The 15,981-nt window shown below is 31.0% G+C and overlaps 2 protein-coding genes across 2 annotated transcripts; both read right to left on the bottom strand.

The window, feature by feature from the left end:
• Positions 1–4,596: 4,596 nt before the first annotated feature.
• On the bottom strand, positions 4,597–8,534 carry LOC108916694. The gene is made up of 3 exons (XM_018722993.2): positions 8,214–8,534; positions 7,905–8,112; positions 4,597–4,999 (listed from the first exon to the last, which is right to left on the bottom strand). Exons 1-3 carry the CDS (start codon positions 8,476–8,478, stop codon positions 4,972–4,974), a joined length of 501 nt encoding a protein of 166 aa, XP_018578509.1. The 5' UTR covers positions 8,479–8,534; the 3' UTR covers positions 4,597–4,971.
• Positions 8,535–9,088: 554 nt separating this feature from the next.
• On the bottom strand, positions 9,089–14,585 carry LOC108916693. The gene is made up of 2 exons (XM_023456682.1): positions 14,144–14,585; positions 9,089–9,940 (listed from the first exon to the last, which is right to left on the bottom strand). Exon 2 carries the CDS (start codon positions 9,624–9,626, stop codon positions 9,099–9,101), a length of 528 nt encoding a protein of 175 aa, XP_023312450.1. The 5' UTR covers positions 9,627–9,940; positions 14,144–14,585; the 3' UTR covers positions 9,089–9,098.
• Positions 14,586–15,981: the final 1,396 nt, after the last annotated feature.

Raw genomic sequence — 15,981 nt, 5'->3', positions numbered from 1 at the left:
ATTTTTGGATATTTTGTAGTCATCAACCTGCTTAATAGAAACATCTTTGATTTTTCTATATATACGGTCCCAAATTTGAATTAATAGCTTTTCAAAATTCCGTACTTAAAACGATACCATTCGCCTCAGCGCAATAATTTTTATATATTATATGTATAGCGTGTTGCATACCATAAGGGGTTTATAAATTCGAAATTTTTTAGCACTAATTGTGAATTTATTGTAATAAACATTTTTAATTAAAATATAATAAGCATAAACAAATGTAGGGAGAGTATCTGTTATAACTAATTATAAAGTAATTAAGAATAAGTTAAAATCATCATTAGGTACTTCATATGTTCGGATTAAAAACTGCCAGTTTGCATTTATAATGCAAAACTGGCAAAAAAGACTATATATGTATTTAAAACTGACTTTCAATTGTTCGTTTATAAAAGACTACACATGCACAATAAAACAAGAAATGCGTCTTTGTTTTCAGTGTGGCTATTGCATATATGTATTCATGTTCTATAGACAGAAATTATTGTGGACATAAAAAGCTAATCATCACATTTTTTTTTTAATTCTGATCATTCTGAACCATCCTATATCAACTACTTCTGAAAAATTTGTTTATATTAGTCACATTACTATGGTTCTTTGAACTGCTCAAGGAAAACAAAATCTTTCAAGATTAAGCTATGTTTCTCTAAATCCCTAACTATGGTGATTCAGGTCATAATGCACAAACCTTAACAATATATTCTACTATAAAAGAAAATAACTATATAAGCATAATACATTGAAAAATACATAATTTTCGATAGACAAGATGATAAATATAGCACTTCAAAATCACATTCTATTGCATATCTCTAAAAATAAGGAAGATTTGAATTTGAATCATGGCATTATGACCCCAGGTCGTAAAGGTCAACTTCCAGGGCAAATTTGTGGTTTCTACATAAATTCAGAAAATAAAATTGATATCATCCATTATGTTCTTCCTCAGATCTTTGAAACACCTTGTATAATTTTATTTTACTGGTATTGTTTCTAAATCGCCGACTTGTATATTAAAAATTTGTAATCTTGTATCTCTTCCGGTTTCTGATATCGTGTTTAAAACATTTTTTGACTTTTGCGAGCATGCTGTTAAAATTTAAATAATAGTAGGTGTTAGTAGTAGTAAAGGGGCGGCCTCAGCCTGGCAATTAGGCCACAATTGGGTCCTTTTTGCCTACCCCGCCGTCCCATCACCTGACCACTCTCTGCCTCTGACCCTCCTCGAACCTACCCGACGCCCTAATGAACGCCAGGATTTTGGTCCATGGAAGGTCTCTCACCTCAACCCCTTGCAGCTCTTCAGCACCAAAGACTTTATGTCTTATTCTCCCAAAGGCTGCACACTGTCCCAGAAGGTGGACAGGGGTGTCCTCCCCTTCGCCACATTTCGGGCATAGAGGGTCCTCCTCAATTCCTATTAAGCTTAAATGCCTCCTAAGTCTGCAGTGGCCTGTCAGAACCCCCACCATTTGGTTTAGGGCTCTTCGACTGAGGCTCAGCAGCCATCTTGTCTTGGATTTGCTAGGTCCATGTATAAAACTATGGGCCTGCCTGCATCCTCTATTTCTCCTCCAATCCAGACCTAAAGTTTGATAGGTCCACTTATTGAGGGCCCCATTAATGCTGCCTCGTGTGATACCTAAGATTGGTTCAGGTCCCTGTCCAGGTCCCCTGGACCCAAGACGAGCTAATTGATCCGCCCTCTCGTTACCAGGGATGCCCCTATGGCCTGGGACCCAAACCAACTCTACTTCTTTTCGTCTGGCCAAAGACTCTAGAGCGTCTTCACATTCCTGGACAAGGGCAGACCTAGTCCTCGGGGAGCTAACCGCTCTGAGCGCGGCCTGACTGTCGGAGCAGATAAAAATCTTCTCCTCTGCACAATTCCTTACCTCCTCCTTGCTTGCTACCATCAAAATAGCAAAAACCTCAGCCTGGAAGACTAGCATACATACCCAGTGAAAAGCTTTCCTGGATGCCGCTGCCTTCCAGATAAATTCCTGCTCCTGAAAACTCGTCTTCTACCCGAGATCCATCAGTATAGCACACTAGGGATCCCGGGGAGAACATATCACCATCCTGGGGAAAGTGGTGACATACTTCCTTCCTAACCTAAGCCGGTCCTCTGCTTCCGTAACCCTCATGGCGGATATTGGGATGTCCCTCTCCGCCCTGAGGGCCACGGGTTAAAATTTGAATAACTAATTTCAATGTATATTCTCAAAATATGATTAGTGAATATGAAAAAGGATTCTAAGTAGCAATACCATTTATGTATAAAATGTAATTTTCTTTTAATGAATCTGCAAACATTTTCATTTCATTAATTAAATCATAATGAATTGTCAGATATTAAAACTTCCATTTCAAACAGCTATAGATTATTTTTTACTGGAAAGGTAGTTTATGAAATATTTCTAATTAAAAGTAACGTATATAAGTAATATTTTTATTAAGACATACATCATACATTATCATAATAGGTTAAAATTGTTGCAAAGGTGAAGAAATGGTAATATTAAAAAAACAAATGTTTGAGGAAAATATATTTTTATCTATACAGGGTGTGCCATTTAACACTCCCGCTGCCAATATCTCGGAAATGAAGAAATTTATTTTAGTTCTAGAAACTGGGGTTGTTAGGTCCCTCGAATAGCTTCAAATTGCAGTTAGAATTATTAGTTCAAATCTTTCCTATAGGCGATACTAAAAAATTGTTTGATTGAAATATTTACTTGTTTTCAAGACATGTCGACTTCAATATCCAATGTATGATGTAACAGGAAAATCTATTATTTTATCTAAATCACACAGAGGCAAAATATTCTTATAAAATATTGTTATAATGGCTTTATTCACATCACGTACTAACAAACCATAAATTATAAAAAAACAAATGATCAAATACAGAAAAAAAATTGTACAATGGTAAATCTTATAAGGGGCAGAGACGAACCGTATTTTTTCAAATATTATTAAAAAATTGAGTCACACGTCATTTATCTAAAATAAAACATATATTTATCAAAAATAAAACATGTATGACAGATGACACATATTAATTCCCCAATAATTAGTTTTATCAGCTTGCATCTTTCAATTTATACCATTTATACTATACTAGTTATAAGATTTACCATGGTTTATTTTTTTTATATAGTTGATCATTTATAATTTATTGTTTGTTAGTTAGTATGTGGCATGTGGTGTAACATTATTTAAAAAAAATATTTTGTCTCAATGTGATTTAAATAAAATAATAGATGATCCTGTTACATTATACATTGCATATTGAAGTCAACATGTCTCGAAAACAAGTAAATGTTGGGAAAAACTTTATATTACAAAAACTAAAAACATTTAACAGTCTTTTAGATGGACCGCATGTCCAAGTCCTAGGAATCAAAAAATATTTTCGTATCACCACGCCATCTATACAGAAAAATTTATAAATTTCTTCATTTCGGAGATATCGGCAGTGGGAGTGTTAAATGGCACACACTGTATACATACATGCTTCAAATTTTATTACACAGTAATAGAAAAACTGCAATAAATATAGATACATAAAAAAAACGTCATTAATTTTTTGGATCCCACCAAGAATTTGGAAAATATCTTGCTATTGATTATACAGGGTGTTTCAGAAAGACCTCCCGTAAATACAGGGGGGCAATAGTACGGCAAAAAATAAGAATTTTTTGTCCTATGAACTATATGTCTATCTCCCCTTGTTTTCGAGATACAGAGCGATAAAATATAATTTTTTAAATAGAATTTTTACGAAAATTTCCAAACAGTGCGAAATATTTTTTATGAAATTTTGTATTCCGGGGTTTTTAAGGATGCCAAATACGCTGGTCTAATTATTTTTTGTATATTTCATAGAGGATGCTAGTTGTGCTACATTCCTATTACATTTTAAGTTCAAATTTTTTTTAAATTTAGGTTTTTTTACCATTCAGGCTCCAATTTCTAATGTACAATTTTATTTTCTAAAAATAATGTATTCTTGTTAGAACTTCCTAATGTGGACGGTGGTGTATAAAATAAGTGATTTTTTTTCAAAGTAGGCTTATGTCAAATCTTATTGATGAGTGTCTCATAAACAATGCATATTCTTAGTAATATTTTAAACTCTAATTACTTAACTTTATATCAAAATCTTAGTGATTGTTAGTGACTGTAGTTAGTAATGACTAAAAATGAAAATTGTACATAAATTGGAGTCCGAATGGTAAAAAACCTAACCTTAAAACAATTAGAACTTAGAATGTAGTATAACTAGCGCCCTCTATGAAATATCCAAAAAATAATTAGACCAGTGTATTTGGTATCCTTAAAAACCCCGGAATACCAAATTTCATAAAAATATTTCGCACTGGTTGGAAATTTTCCTAAAAATTCTATTAAACAATTTTATTTTGTCGCTCTGTATCTCGAAAACAAGAGGAGATAGGCATATAGTTCATATGATAAAATATTCTTATTTTTTGTCGTACTATCACCCCCTGTATTTACGGGAGGTCTTTCTGAAACACACTGTATAATATTAAATAAACAAATATATAAAATATTCATACAAGTATATATCCTATGCCTTAATTTAGATTAACACGGTAACAGTGAAACTACGAAAATTATTTTATAATAGCCAATCATAAAAAATACGCTAACAAAATTAAAAATACACCATCAATTTTACAGGGATTTGGTTCCTGCCTTGATTCAAATCAAATTTAAATCTCTCAATGCCAGTTTTTTAAATATTGAATTCGACTTTTAATTATTGTAGGTGTTCTATGTTGTATTTCCTTGTAAGTTGAAATAACTTCCATAATTTCTGTGGTGCTAGGATAGTTTGAACATCCTGGTTTAATATACTCTTGAAAAACTTCGTTTATTATTTTCTTTTCTGTATCAGTCCAACCTTTCGCTGCATTGGGTCCTGTCAAAATAAATTTATTTGTTTAATAAACATTTAATTTAGATTATTTGCAAAATTAATTGCTTAACACTGATAACACGAGAATGCTTAAAACTTGTAGCCAGTTTTTTTTACTAAGAAACCTCATTTATAAAATGTAGCACTTCAGTTTTCATGTGCATTAGCTACATCTCATGTGATATTAACCAGGCAATGTATTTATACAGGGTTAACCAAAAGTCCCGGTACGGCAGAAAAACTTTCAAAGAAAGCATTTTGGGAAAAATCCTTACACTTTTGTCTGAAACATTTTTTCCCAAAATGCTTTCAACAAAAGTTTTTCTGCCGTACCGGGACTTTTGGATGACCCTGTATATTGAAAATCTTTGAACTTAGTCAAGCGTTGAAGGTAGGCTGTCTCGGGCATCTATATTAATGTTAGTTAAGGGCGCCATATTCTTTAAATAGTTTTTTCCACAAAGACAAATAATTTCAAACATTTAATAACTGAATAATCTAAAGCTTATCAAATAATAGGAATGTTATGTCATGCCATCTGGGTATTTTCAAAGATACCGCACTAAAACGAATAAACAGAGTTGCAAAAAAACGATCAAACCATCAGGGTTTTAGGTACCTACTAAAATCTACGAAAATACTAACTTTTATATACAACTCCACATGTAAATATTCTTATAACATTTACTTGCTTAGTCCTACAAACAAAATTGTTTACTTTTATTTATAACTACAAGAAAGTAATTCTTAACATGTGGGGTTAGGATAACAGCAAACGCATGTTTTACAAACGCTTTTTTTAGTTATTATTTTATTTGAGTAAATTTAAATAGTAACAATGAATAAACAGAACATCCAAGGATTTTATTTTTGTGCTTAGTTTTGTTCTACACGTTTTACTTTTCAACATTTCAGTACCTAAAAATGCCAGAAATTTGAGTATTTCTCGGCCAGGGATATGGCCACCTTAAGGCGACGTTACACAATGCCAGTAACTTGTAGAAGTTAGTATTTAATTAGCGTAAACTGATATTTTAATACTAAACTATCTGTTTACACAGATTAAATACTAAAATCCAGTACTGGACTTTATAGTACGGGAGGTAGCGTAACATTTTTTCTAGGAATTTTATACCGAATAAATGAGTGTCAGTTACCACACCCGCAGTGGAACTAAAGGTGACAGCATGCGAAAGTTGTTGAAAGAAAATGTGGTTTGAGTATATTCATACTGTACAAAGATTCATGAGATGCTTTAAAGTATAGTCATTTTATAGCTTGTCATTTATAACGACAGTAATAGCGTCAGTTAGCGTCATAAACAAGCTGTACGCTCAGTGCATCTGAGCGATGGTGATGGTGAAACATTCAGCTGATGGTGATTTTTAATTTTGTTAATAATAAACATACACTATATTTTAATTTCAATCACTATTATATTAATTTAATATAAATAATGCCACTTTATGCTGTGAATAACGATCTTTTAATAAATTTTTCATACTTATTAACTTCATGGTGATTTTAAATTATGCATAGAAATATTAATTCATAAAAAAACTAAGATACAAATCTTTTTAATTCTAGATATTTTAATTTTTTACTTTACTAAAAAAAATTAAAATTAGAAAAATTATCATTATATCTTTACCGATACAAAAGTAATTAATCAATTTCATTAATACTGATTGAAATTAAAATATAGTGTATTTTTATTGTTAACAAAATTAAAAATCACTGTCAGCTGAATGTTTGTGGGTGTAAAGATCGTCAATTCGTTTGCCAAAGTGACTATGCATCGCTCAGATGCACTGAGTGCGCAGCCTGTTTATGACGCTGACTGGCCCTCTTACCCTCGTTAAAAATACGACACGATTTTCTTTTATTATTTTAAAAGTATAAAAATTCAACTGCATATGTTTCATAAGGTATAAAATGACTTTATACTTAAAAAAATTTAATATGGCGCATATAAGTGACTTACGTATAATCCCCTCTCTTCAATTCAGCTGATCATTATTTTTTAGTTAAAAATAATCGGAAAAACTATCATGAATTTTTATATGATATGAATATATTCAAACCATATTTTTTTTAACATATTTCTCATGCTGCCACCTTTAGTTCCACTGCTACTGGAGCAGCTGACGTTTAGAGCTCTTAAATGGTTTGTGAAAACTATTGTTAATTTTCAGTCGGTATGAAATGACTTGTTCAAATGTACCCTACCTCCCATACTATTAGCGACTTGTACAAGTTGCTGGCATTGTGTAATGCCACCTTTAGTTTAACAGCACAACGCTTGAATGGCAACTGCTTGCCGTCGACAATTTTACATTTTTGTATATTAAATGAGAATATGCCCACTTAACAGCAACGGCACAACATTAGCACTCCTTCATACATTAAAATATGATATCTACTTATTTATTCAATATTTTTTTCAATTTTTCTCCTTTCCGTCTAACAAAATAACTATTAAAGCTATTTTTTGCTAGGATAACATTTTTATTAATGCATGTCAAACGAGACACAGTTCATGCTCACAGTGTAGTGAGAGCGAGCAGTTGTCGTGCTGTTAAATGAGCAACAACCTTTATGTTTTCATATGGCAGTGGAGTTAATTTGCATTTAAAACCATTGTTTTTCTATACCTACTTGTTTTTTCTCAAAATACTGTACTTATATTCAACTGCAAGAAATAACAATAAAATAACTTTTTTGGTACATAAAGAAACCAAAGTATTAAGCGGTTAATTCTTCAACATTTTCAATTAATTTATTTTGTAAAACATATCTACATCCTGAACATTATGAATAGATCACTTGTAACAACATTATAGTTTAAAAAATGTAATTTTAAATTATGACTAATTGAAAATATTTGTTGTGTTAATAATTTACTTACTCTTTTTTTTTGTTAATTTCATTATGAATCCATAATCGCAACTGCTGAGGGCTCCTATTTTTCAGGTGTATATTATTTTGCTGTGCAATTTTACAGTCCTTCAGAGACGGCAATACATTGCTTTCAATACAGTTTGCAAATAAGTCACGCGCATTTTGTTTTTCTGGAGTCGTCCAGCTTTTCCTTGGAACGTATCCTAAATCCATATCTGAAATAATATTTCGAAAAAAATATATTTAAGTAAATTAGTGTAACATGCAGTAATTTAATATTGAAAGAGTAGTTTTAATATGCAAATGAAATATATACCGATAAGACGTGTCCTTTTAACATTTGTATTTGAAGTCGAAAGTGTTTTATTCATGGAGGGAGAAGGTAGTGAAGAAGAGTTTGTTAAATCAAATTCACTCTCATCCAATGCAGTTTCAATGGCATCAACATCTAATGTGGTTTCGTGAGAAATTTCATCACTTAATATGGCAGTTTCCATGGCAATTTCATCATCCAATGTGGTACTTCCCATAGCAACTTTGTTTGTCTTGGTACCTTGGGCTATCTCTAATAATTGAGACATGTTGATTATATCTCTATTTATAATTGGTTGTTTATAATACTCATTATGTATTTTAGGTGCATGACCAAGAAATTTTGGAGATTTTCCACATTGTAACTGTCTAATTTCATCTGTGCAGACTTAGTAGCAACGTGTTTTCTTAGTAGTGTAGCTCTAAGAAGAGAAGGATTTTTTGCACCACAATCTACTGAATATTTTGCCAATAAAAGACCAGCTCTTAAATATCTAAAGGAATTAGATACACCTTTTTGCGGCAGGCCAAATACATATGGGTTGTCTTTGTGAACTCCAGCTTTTCGGCGAAATCGTATGAGTAATTTTATGTATGTATTGTTATTTTTATTAAGAAGTACAGGCACACCTCTGGCTAATTTACCTCTTATTGTGAAACGAGCATAAGATTTAGCTACCTTTTTAGCTTCTTCTGAAAGCGACTCAAAGGCTTCAGAATTTTGTTCTTCAATGTATTGCAAATTGTTCAAATCGGATATCATAGCCCTCTCAAGTTCACCTGGTCTTTTCCTGTTAAAAACTAATATGGATATTAATGTAAATTTTAATAAATTTAGCCAAGAAGCTACAGAAAATTCCTTGTCACTTATTTCTTCATAATACTTCTGCTAGTTACTGGTTATATATGCATTCAATTTTCTTACGTCTTCTGTAAGTGGTAAAACCTCTTTTTTCTGTCTTTTCTGGTGCAAAAGACTTTCTGCAGCCGTTTTATTAACTGGTCCTTGCAACCCTGTCTTCAAAAGAACTAATACGTCCTCTACATCCTTTTTTTGTTTCTCATCTCGAGATTTTATACATTCCATTATATATAAATTGGCAATGTATTTTAAAGCAGTTCCTATCGTACTTGGCAACGTTGGTTTTTCATAGTAACCAGAAATTTTATCATAATTACCAAACTGATGTAATACCTCAATTATTGTATCAAATATTGGTGGTTGATATAATGATGCAAAATCATCTATTGCAGGATTAACTGATTTAGCAACTTGAAGAAATCTACCCATTATTCTCAAACGATTTTTTATCATGTCATAATGATGTCTGCTTCTGTATTTCATACACATTGCATTACCATAGACAACTAACAGCTTATCATACTTTATTAAGGAAAATATTACATCATCCCTCATTGAAGACAGTATGCAAGTCTTTAAAATTTCATTTGCCAAAGGATGAACATAATTAAATAATGCCTTACTATTTGATAAAATACCTCTATTAGTGCCAGACTGAATATTTTCATAACAATTTCTATAATGCCTTCTTAAGGCTGGTTTTGTAATAAATATTTTACACTTAGGGCACACCGTATATTTAGATTTTGGAATGTTATTTATTTTTCTGGCAACCACAAGGTCAGCATCCGAGTGCAGTGCTTTTGAATTGTATTCAAAATTCCCACGAAGTCTCAATTCTGCGATAAACCTTCTTCTTTGTGGACAATCTAAATACGTACATAAAAAATTGTTATAAAGGTTGTTCCAAAAATAAACCAACAAACTATTAGGCAGACAAGTCATGAAACAAATAAGGTATACTGTATAAAGCATTGAAAAGTCAACTTTTTGGATGTTCATGCTAAATAGAATTTTTTTGTTGTAATCGGTAGGTAAACTTACTTAAGATGACCATAAATTCTCTAATACGAGGGAGGTGGAGAAGGTCGTTTTTATTGTAAAATAAATTCCAAAAATGCATTTTTTTTACTTTTTCTTGAATAGCTCTTCTACTATTGGTTTTAGGAAAAAAGGTAATGATATAAAGTTGTTCAGATCAAATTTTCTACAAGATAGGTTCGGTTATTAATGTTTAATTTTGTTTTTTAAATGCGAAATTGTTTAAAAAAGGTCAATAAAATTGAAAAATCTATATATCAAAAAAGTACAAAAAATTCTTAATTGCTACTGGAACTGCACTGGAGGATGTAATATGTAATCCCAAGGCTATTTTTCTATCTCAAAATGGCAGCCTATTGCAAAATTATTTGTCCATAAATTTCAAATAGCTACAAAAGTGATTACAATTACTAAAAGTTGAGGATCTCGGCTTCTATCGGTCCGATTGTAAGGATTTTTTTTAAATTAATGTATTTTTACTTGCATTACAATGCAATTTGTCGAGATTCTCAAAATTGAAAACTTGCTGAAATACGGTCCTAGCGACGGACATTTGTTGTTAAAAATGTTGTTAAACTTCAATGTAAAAAAATCCCTTTTCAGCATTTAATAAGTACATCACAAGCTAATGATTCAATTGGTTTCATCAACTTATTTAAAAACCCGCCAATTTCTTAGCTACTTGAAATTTATGGACAAATAATTTTGCAATAGGCCACCATTTCAAGATGGGAAAATAGCCTTGGGATTACATGTTCGACTAACCAAGACATCCTACAGTGCAGTTCCAATAACAATTAAGAATTGTTTGTACTTACTTTCTCAATATGCAGATTTTTCAATTTTATTGACAAACAATTTCGCAATTGAAAAACAAAATTCAACATTAGTAACCGAATCTCTCTTGTAGAAAATTTGATTCTGAACAACTTTTATATCATTACCTTTTTTCCTAAAACCAATAGTAGAATTCAAGAAAAAGTAAAAAAAAATGCATTTTTGGAATTTATTTTGCAATAACAACGACCTTTCCGACCTCCCTAGTACCTATTAGAGACTTTATCTGAAGTATGTTATTACCAATTACAACAAAAAATTTTTATTTAGCATGAACATCCAAAAACCCTGACTCTGAAAATTACCCTGACTCTCCAACTAAAAATGCTCCACTAAAAAGATACAGAAGAACAAAAGGAAAAAATTATATATACAGGACCTCCCGTAAATTCAGGGGGTACAACAAAAAGTAAGAATTATTTTTTGTATATTTCATAGAGGCCGCTAGTTATGCTACATTCGTATTACATTTTAAATTCTAATTTTTTTTAAATTTAGTTTTTTTACCATTCGGGCTCCAATTTCTAATGTACCTACAATTTTATTTTCTAAAAATAATGTACTCTTGTTAGAACTTCCTATTGTGGACGGTTTTCGACAAAAAAAAGGCTTTTAATTGATTTCTTAAATATTACTGTGTATAAAATAAGTGATTTTTCTCAAAGTAGGCTTATGTCAAGTCTTATTGATGAGTGTCTCATAAACAACGCATACATTCTTAGTAATATTTTACACTCTAATTAACTTTATATCAAAATTTTAACAATCACTAAAATTTTGATATAAGCATAATTAGGGTTTAAAATATTACTAAGAATGTATGCGTTGTTTATGACAATTCCATCAATAAGTTTTGACATAAGCCTACTTTGAGAAGTCACTTATTTTATACACCGTAATATTGCAAGAGTTTAATTAAGTCTTTTTTCTCAAAAATATTACATTATTTAAAAAAAATTAAATTGTACATAAGAAATAGGAGGCCAAATAGTAAAAAAATCTAACCTTAAAAAAATTAGAACTTAAAATGTACGAATATAACATAACTAGCACCCTCTATGAAATATACAAAAAATAATTAGACCAGCGTATTTGGCGATCTTAGGAACCCCGGAATACCAAATTTCATAAAAATATTTCGCACCGTTTGGAAATTTTCGTAAAAATTCTATTTAAATTTAATTAATTTTATTTTATTTTGTCTCTCTGTATCTCGAAAATAAGAGATAGACATGTAGTTCATAAGACAAAAAATTCATATTTTTTGTCGTACTTGAATTTACGGGATGTCTTTCTGAAACACCCTGTATATACATATATATTTTTTGTAATATAGTAAAATTGCTTTTTCCAAATTCTTATGGCTTTAATAAATTAAATCTACAATCATCGACATTTTAAATAAACTAAACAAATTTTTATATTCCACGTTCTCTTTGTAAGAACAAATTGGTCTTATGACTTCCCTGTAATGCGTACCAAGTTGTTTTTGAGTCAACGCAAAAGTTATAAATCAAGTAAATTGTGTAACTTTGAAAACAAATTGTTTTAAAAATTAGAAATTACGGTATTGCAGTTGTTTTTTGAAACTTCAATGCCTATAACATATTAAAGAAGCATTTTAGAGTAAACTTTTATAGACACCTCACTTTATTTCATGACATTGAATTTTGTTGGTACATTTCTGTTAACGGCAAGAATTCAGACGACTTACGTCATATGAACAATTGAGTACGACATATTTTCATCAAGTATTTAAAAAACTCCAACTGCAACTGAAAATATAAAAACCATATAGGGTGTAAATGATAAGTTTAGCCAAACTTTAATGGCGTATTTTATCGATGAAAATAACAAGTTTTGCCCCATACAAATTTTGGATAGGACGCTTCCCTACGGAGATACAGGGTGTTAAAACATTCAAATATTTATATTATTTTTTTATGTGTAGTGTTTTGAAATATCTTAAAAATATTAGGTACTGCATTTATTGTTAGACATTTAACAATCAATAAAAAATAGTAACTACCAACGTAGGTATAAGTATTTTCTTATTTGATTTCCGAATTATCTGAAGACTAGTAAATTTTAAGAATACTTTACAAGAATATTTCATTTACACAAATTGATTGTACATTTTGAAAACATTTAAAATTATTTAAAAAACAAGTGGCATTCGAATTTTCTTTTTCAAAAAATGTCCCATACTCCCTCAATAACTACGCCACTGGAGTATATTTTGGAATAAGTTATCCATGAAAAAATAGTCCCTACTGAAAAAATGTCATTTCCCAACTTGTATAATTCAATCTTTTTTGCCATATTGAAGTTACAGGAAAAATAATATAAATATTTGAAACTTTTAACACCCTGTATCTCCGTAGGGAAGCGTCCTATCAAAAATTTTTATAGGGCAAAGGTTGATTATTTTCATCGGTAGAATACACCATTAAAGTTTGGCTAAACTTAACAGTTACACCCTGTACAATATTACACTAAATGTTTACACTATATATTACAATAAATTATAGAAAATGATTGTCTTTAAGGCCTGCACATACATATTCGGTAGCGATGGCGGTGGCGTTATTCGAATTTGAATACAAAGACCGCTTGTACCGCGACATGTACGTTTTGACCCATTTGTTTCTATACGTTACATTCAAACGCCACCGCTACCGCGTATGTATCTGCAGGCCTTTAATGTGATAATCTATCCAAAATATACGGGCAATAAAAACAATTGCGTAACGTCACCCGTGACGTAAGTCGTTCGAATTCTTGCCGCTACTATACAGGGTGATTCACAAATGGTGATCAAAATGAAAGCTCGTATTCTTTGCTGAATTTTAAGGAGAGTCTTTCCTATAAAGTTTTTATCTAGGACGCTTCGTTAAAAAGATTCAAAAAATATTTTTAATTTTTTTAAATAATTTAAAAACTAGTAACTGAAATAATTTGAAATTGGGCATATGTATTTATGTAAACAATGTCCAAAATCTATTTAAAAAAATTCAAAATATTTTCGTTTAGTTAACACCCTGTATCTTTTTAACGAAGCGTCCTAGAGAAAAACTTTATACAAAAGACCCCTTAAAATTCACCAAAGAATACGAGGTTTCATTTTTGGTCACCATTTGTGAATCACCCTGTATACATTCTATTTTATATGTGAATGTCCTATATTTTCTTACTTTTAGGTAAAATGACAAATCGTTTTACTTCCGGTTCTTCACAATGTACTTGCTGGAAATGCCTCTCAATATTTGTATTAGTTTTCTTGCAAAATGTACAGTAATTTTTTTTTTTGGGTAACACGGATTCTTTTTTTTGCTTTGGGGTAAATTGCCCGGGGCCAATATTATTTGAGAATGCACTTGGATGCGAGTTGGGGCAATTTTATCTATATCTAATGATTCAACTTCAGTATTAGTTTCAAAATGTTCGTCACTATCAAAACCATCACTATCAGAACCAGGATCTAATGTTGGCTCTATTAAAAAAAAATAATAATCCATTTTCTTTCATACATTATCATTATGACATATTTTTTTCTTGAGTGTCAAAACATTTCTTGTTTTAATATGTGCATAGCACATAAGTTTAGAGATACATATTTCTAACCACTTCATATTACGTATAAGCAATTTGTTATGTACGAACGAGTAGGTAAATAAATTTTAAAATTTTGTTAGGATTTTTTTGTTTACATTTCATATATAAAAAGTAAACGTTTTAAAATTTAACATATTTGTGTTTTACTTGCACTACTATAGACACATTTTATTTACACCATCATTTAACTTTAGAATTAGGATGTAACAATAATCTTACCCCGATTTTTATATGTACTTGAAAACAATTTTAACTTACCAAAGACTCGGATTCTCGGATTATCCAGTAACTCACTGTCGGATGAATCATAAGAAGAATTTGAGGATGGGACGTAACCAACACTATTACTTGACATGTCATTACTATTACCTGATATGTCTTCTGTAGTAATTACATCCTCATCACATGCATTAACTTGCGTTAAATTGCTACAGCGTTCAAACACTATAACATAGTACAGCATTTACTTATTAAAAGTTATTAAAATGATAATAACAATGACAAAAATATGGAACATAAAAAAATTACTCACCAACCCGAGGGAAGTCACCACCATTTAGTGTTGATGTGACTGCGTGGCATGCTTCTTTATTTGCCAAACATAACAGTTCTACATTATATGATGAACTTTTCCATTTTGTTACAACTGAATACGGAGTATATTTAATATTTTTCTTCGGTACATATGTGTATATACCGTCATCAAAACGAACTATAGCATGTGTGTACAAGGACATGATAATAAACCTGAAAATTAAAATATAAAAATTAATTTTTGGATATTATGGGATAAGATATAAGCAAGGTTCGCAAAAGTCATGACATTTTTTCAGAATGTAAATATGAAATTAACTTAATAAATTTACATTTTCTAATAACTTATTTTGCAGTTAATCGATTTTTTTTCATAAGTATTTGATACCCTTTTTACACATAATAAACTACACTAACATAAGAATGCTGTGGATAAAGCTACGAATTCGTCCCTCTAATGGCTTTTTAAAGTTACAAACTGACATCATCTATAAATTCGTATCTGTATTACTTACCATTAAAAATATGAACTGACGGATTGGTGTCTGCACATAATCTTAAAGCTATTTTAGAGAAAATATTCTATCAAACCTATCGTATCTTCTTTGATCTTTTACAGGTACACTTTTGTGAAAACAAGAAATACATACCTAGGTATTCAAAACTTGTTCAAATTAGTAGGGCCATACCTACATGCTTGAAATAAAAAAAATATTACTTACCATTCTCGATTTACATTACTAATTTTAAGTAAAAATACTAGAAAGGTAGGCAAACTTCGCTGACGCGAAGTTTGACCTTTCTCTCGGGCCTTCGGCCCTCGAGCCGCGCTGCGCGCGGCCCGAGCACCGCTCCGCGGTGCTCTCCTCGCTGGTTAGTAAAT

Source organism: Anoplophora glabripennis, unplaced genomic scaffold, assembly GCF_000390285.2.
Source record: "Anoplophora glabripennis isolate ALB-LARVAE unplaced genomic scaffold, Agla_2.0 scaffold2269, whole genome shotgun sequence".
Lineage (NCBI taxonomy): Eukaryota > Metazoa > Arthropoda > Insecta > Coleoptera > Cerambycidae > Anoplophora > Anoplophora glabripennis.
The sequence above is the reverse complement of the archived record's forward strand: the minus strand, read 5'-3'. Positions and strand labels throughout refer to the sequence as shown.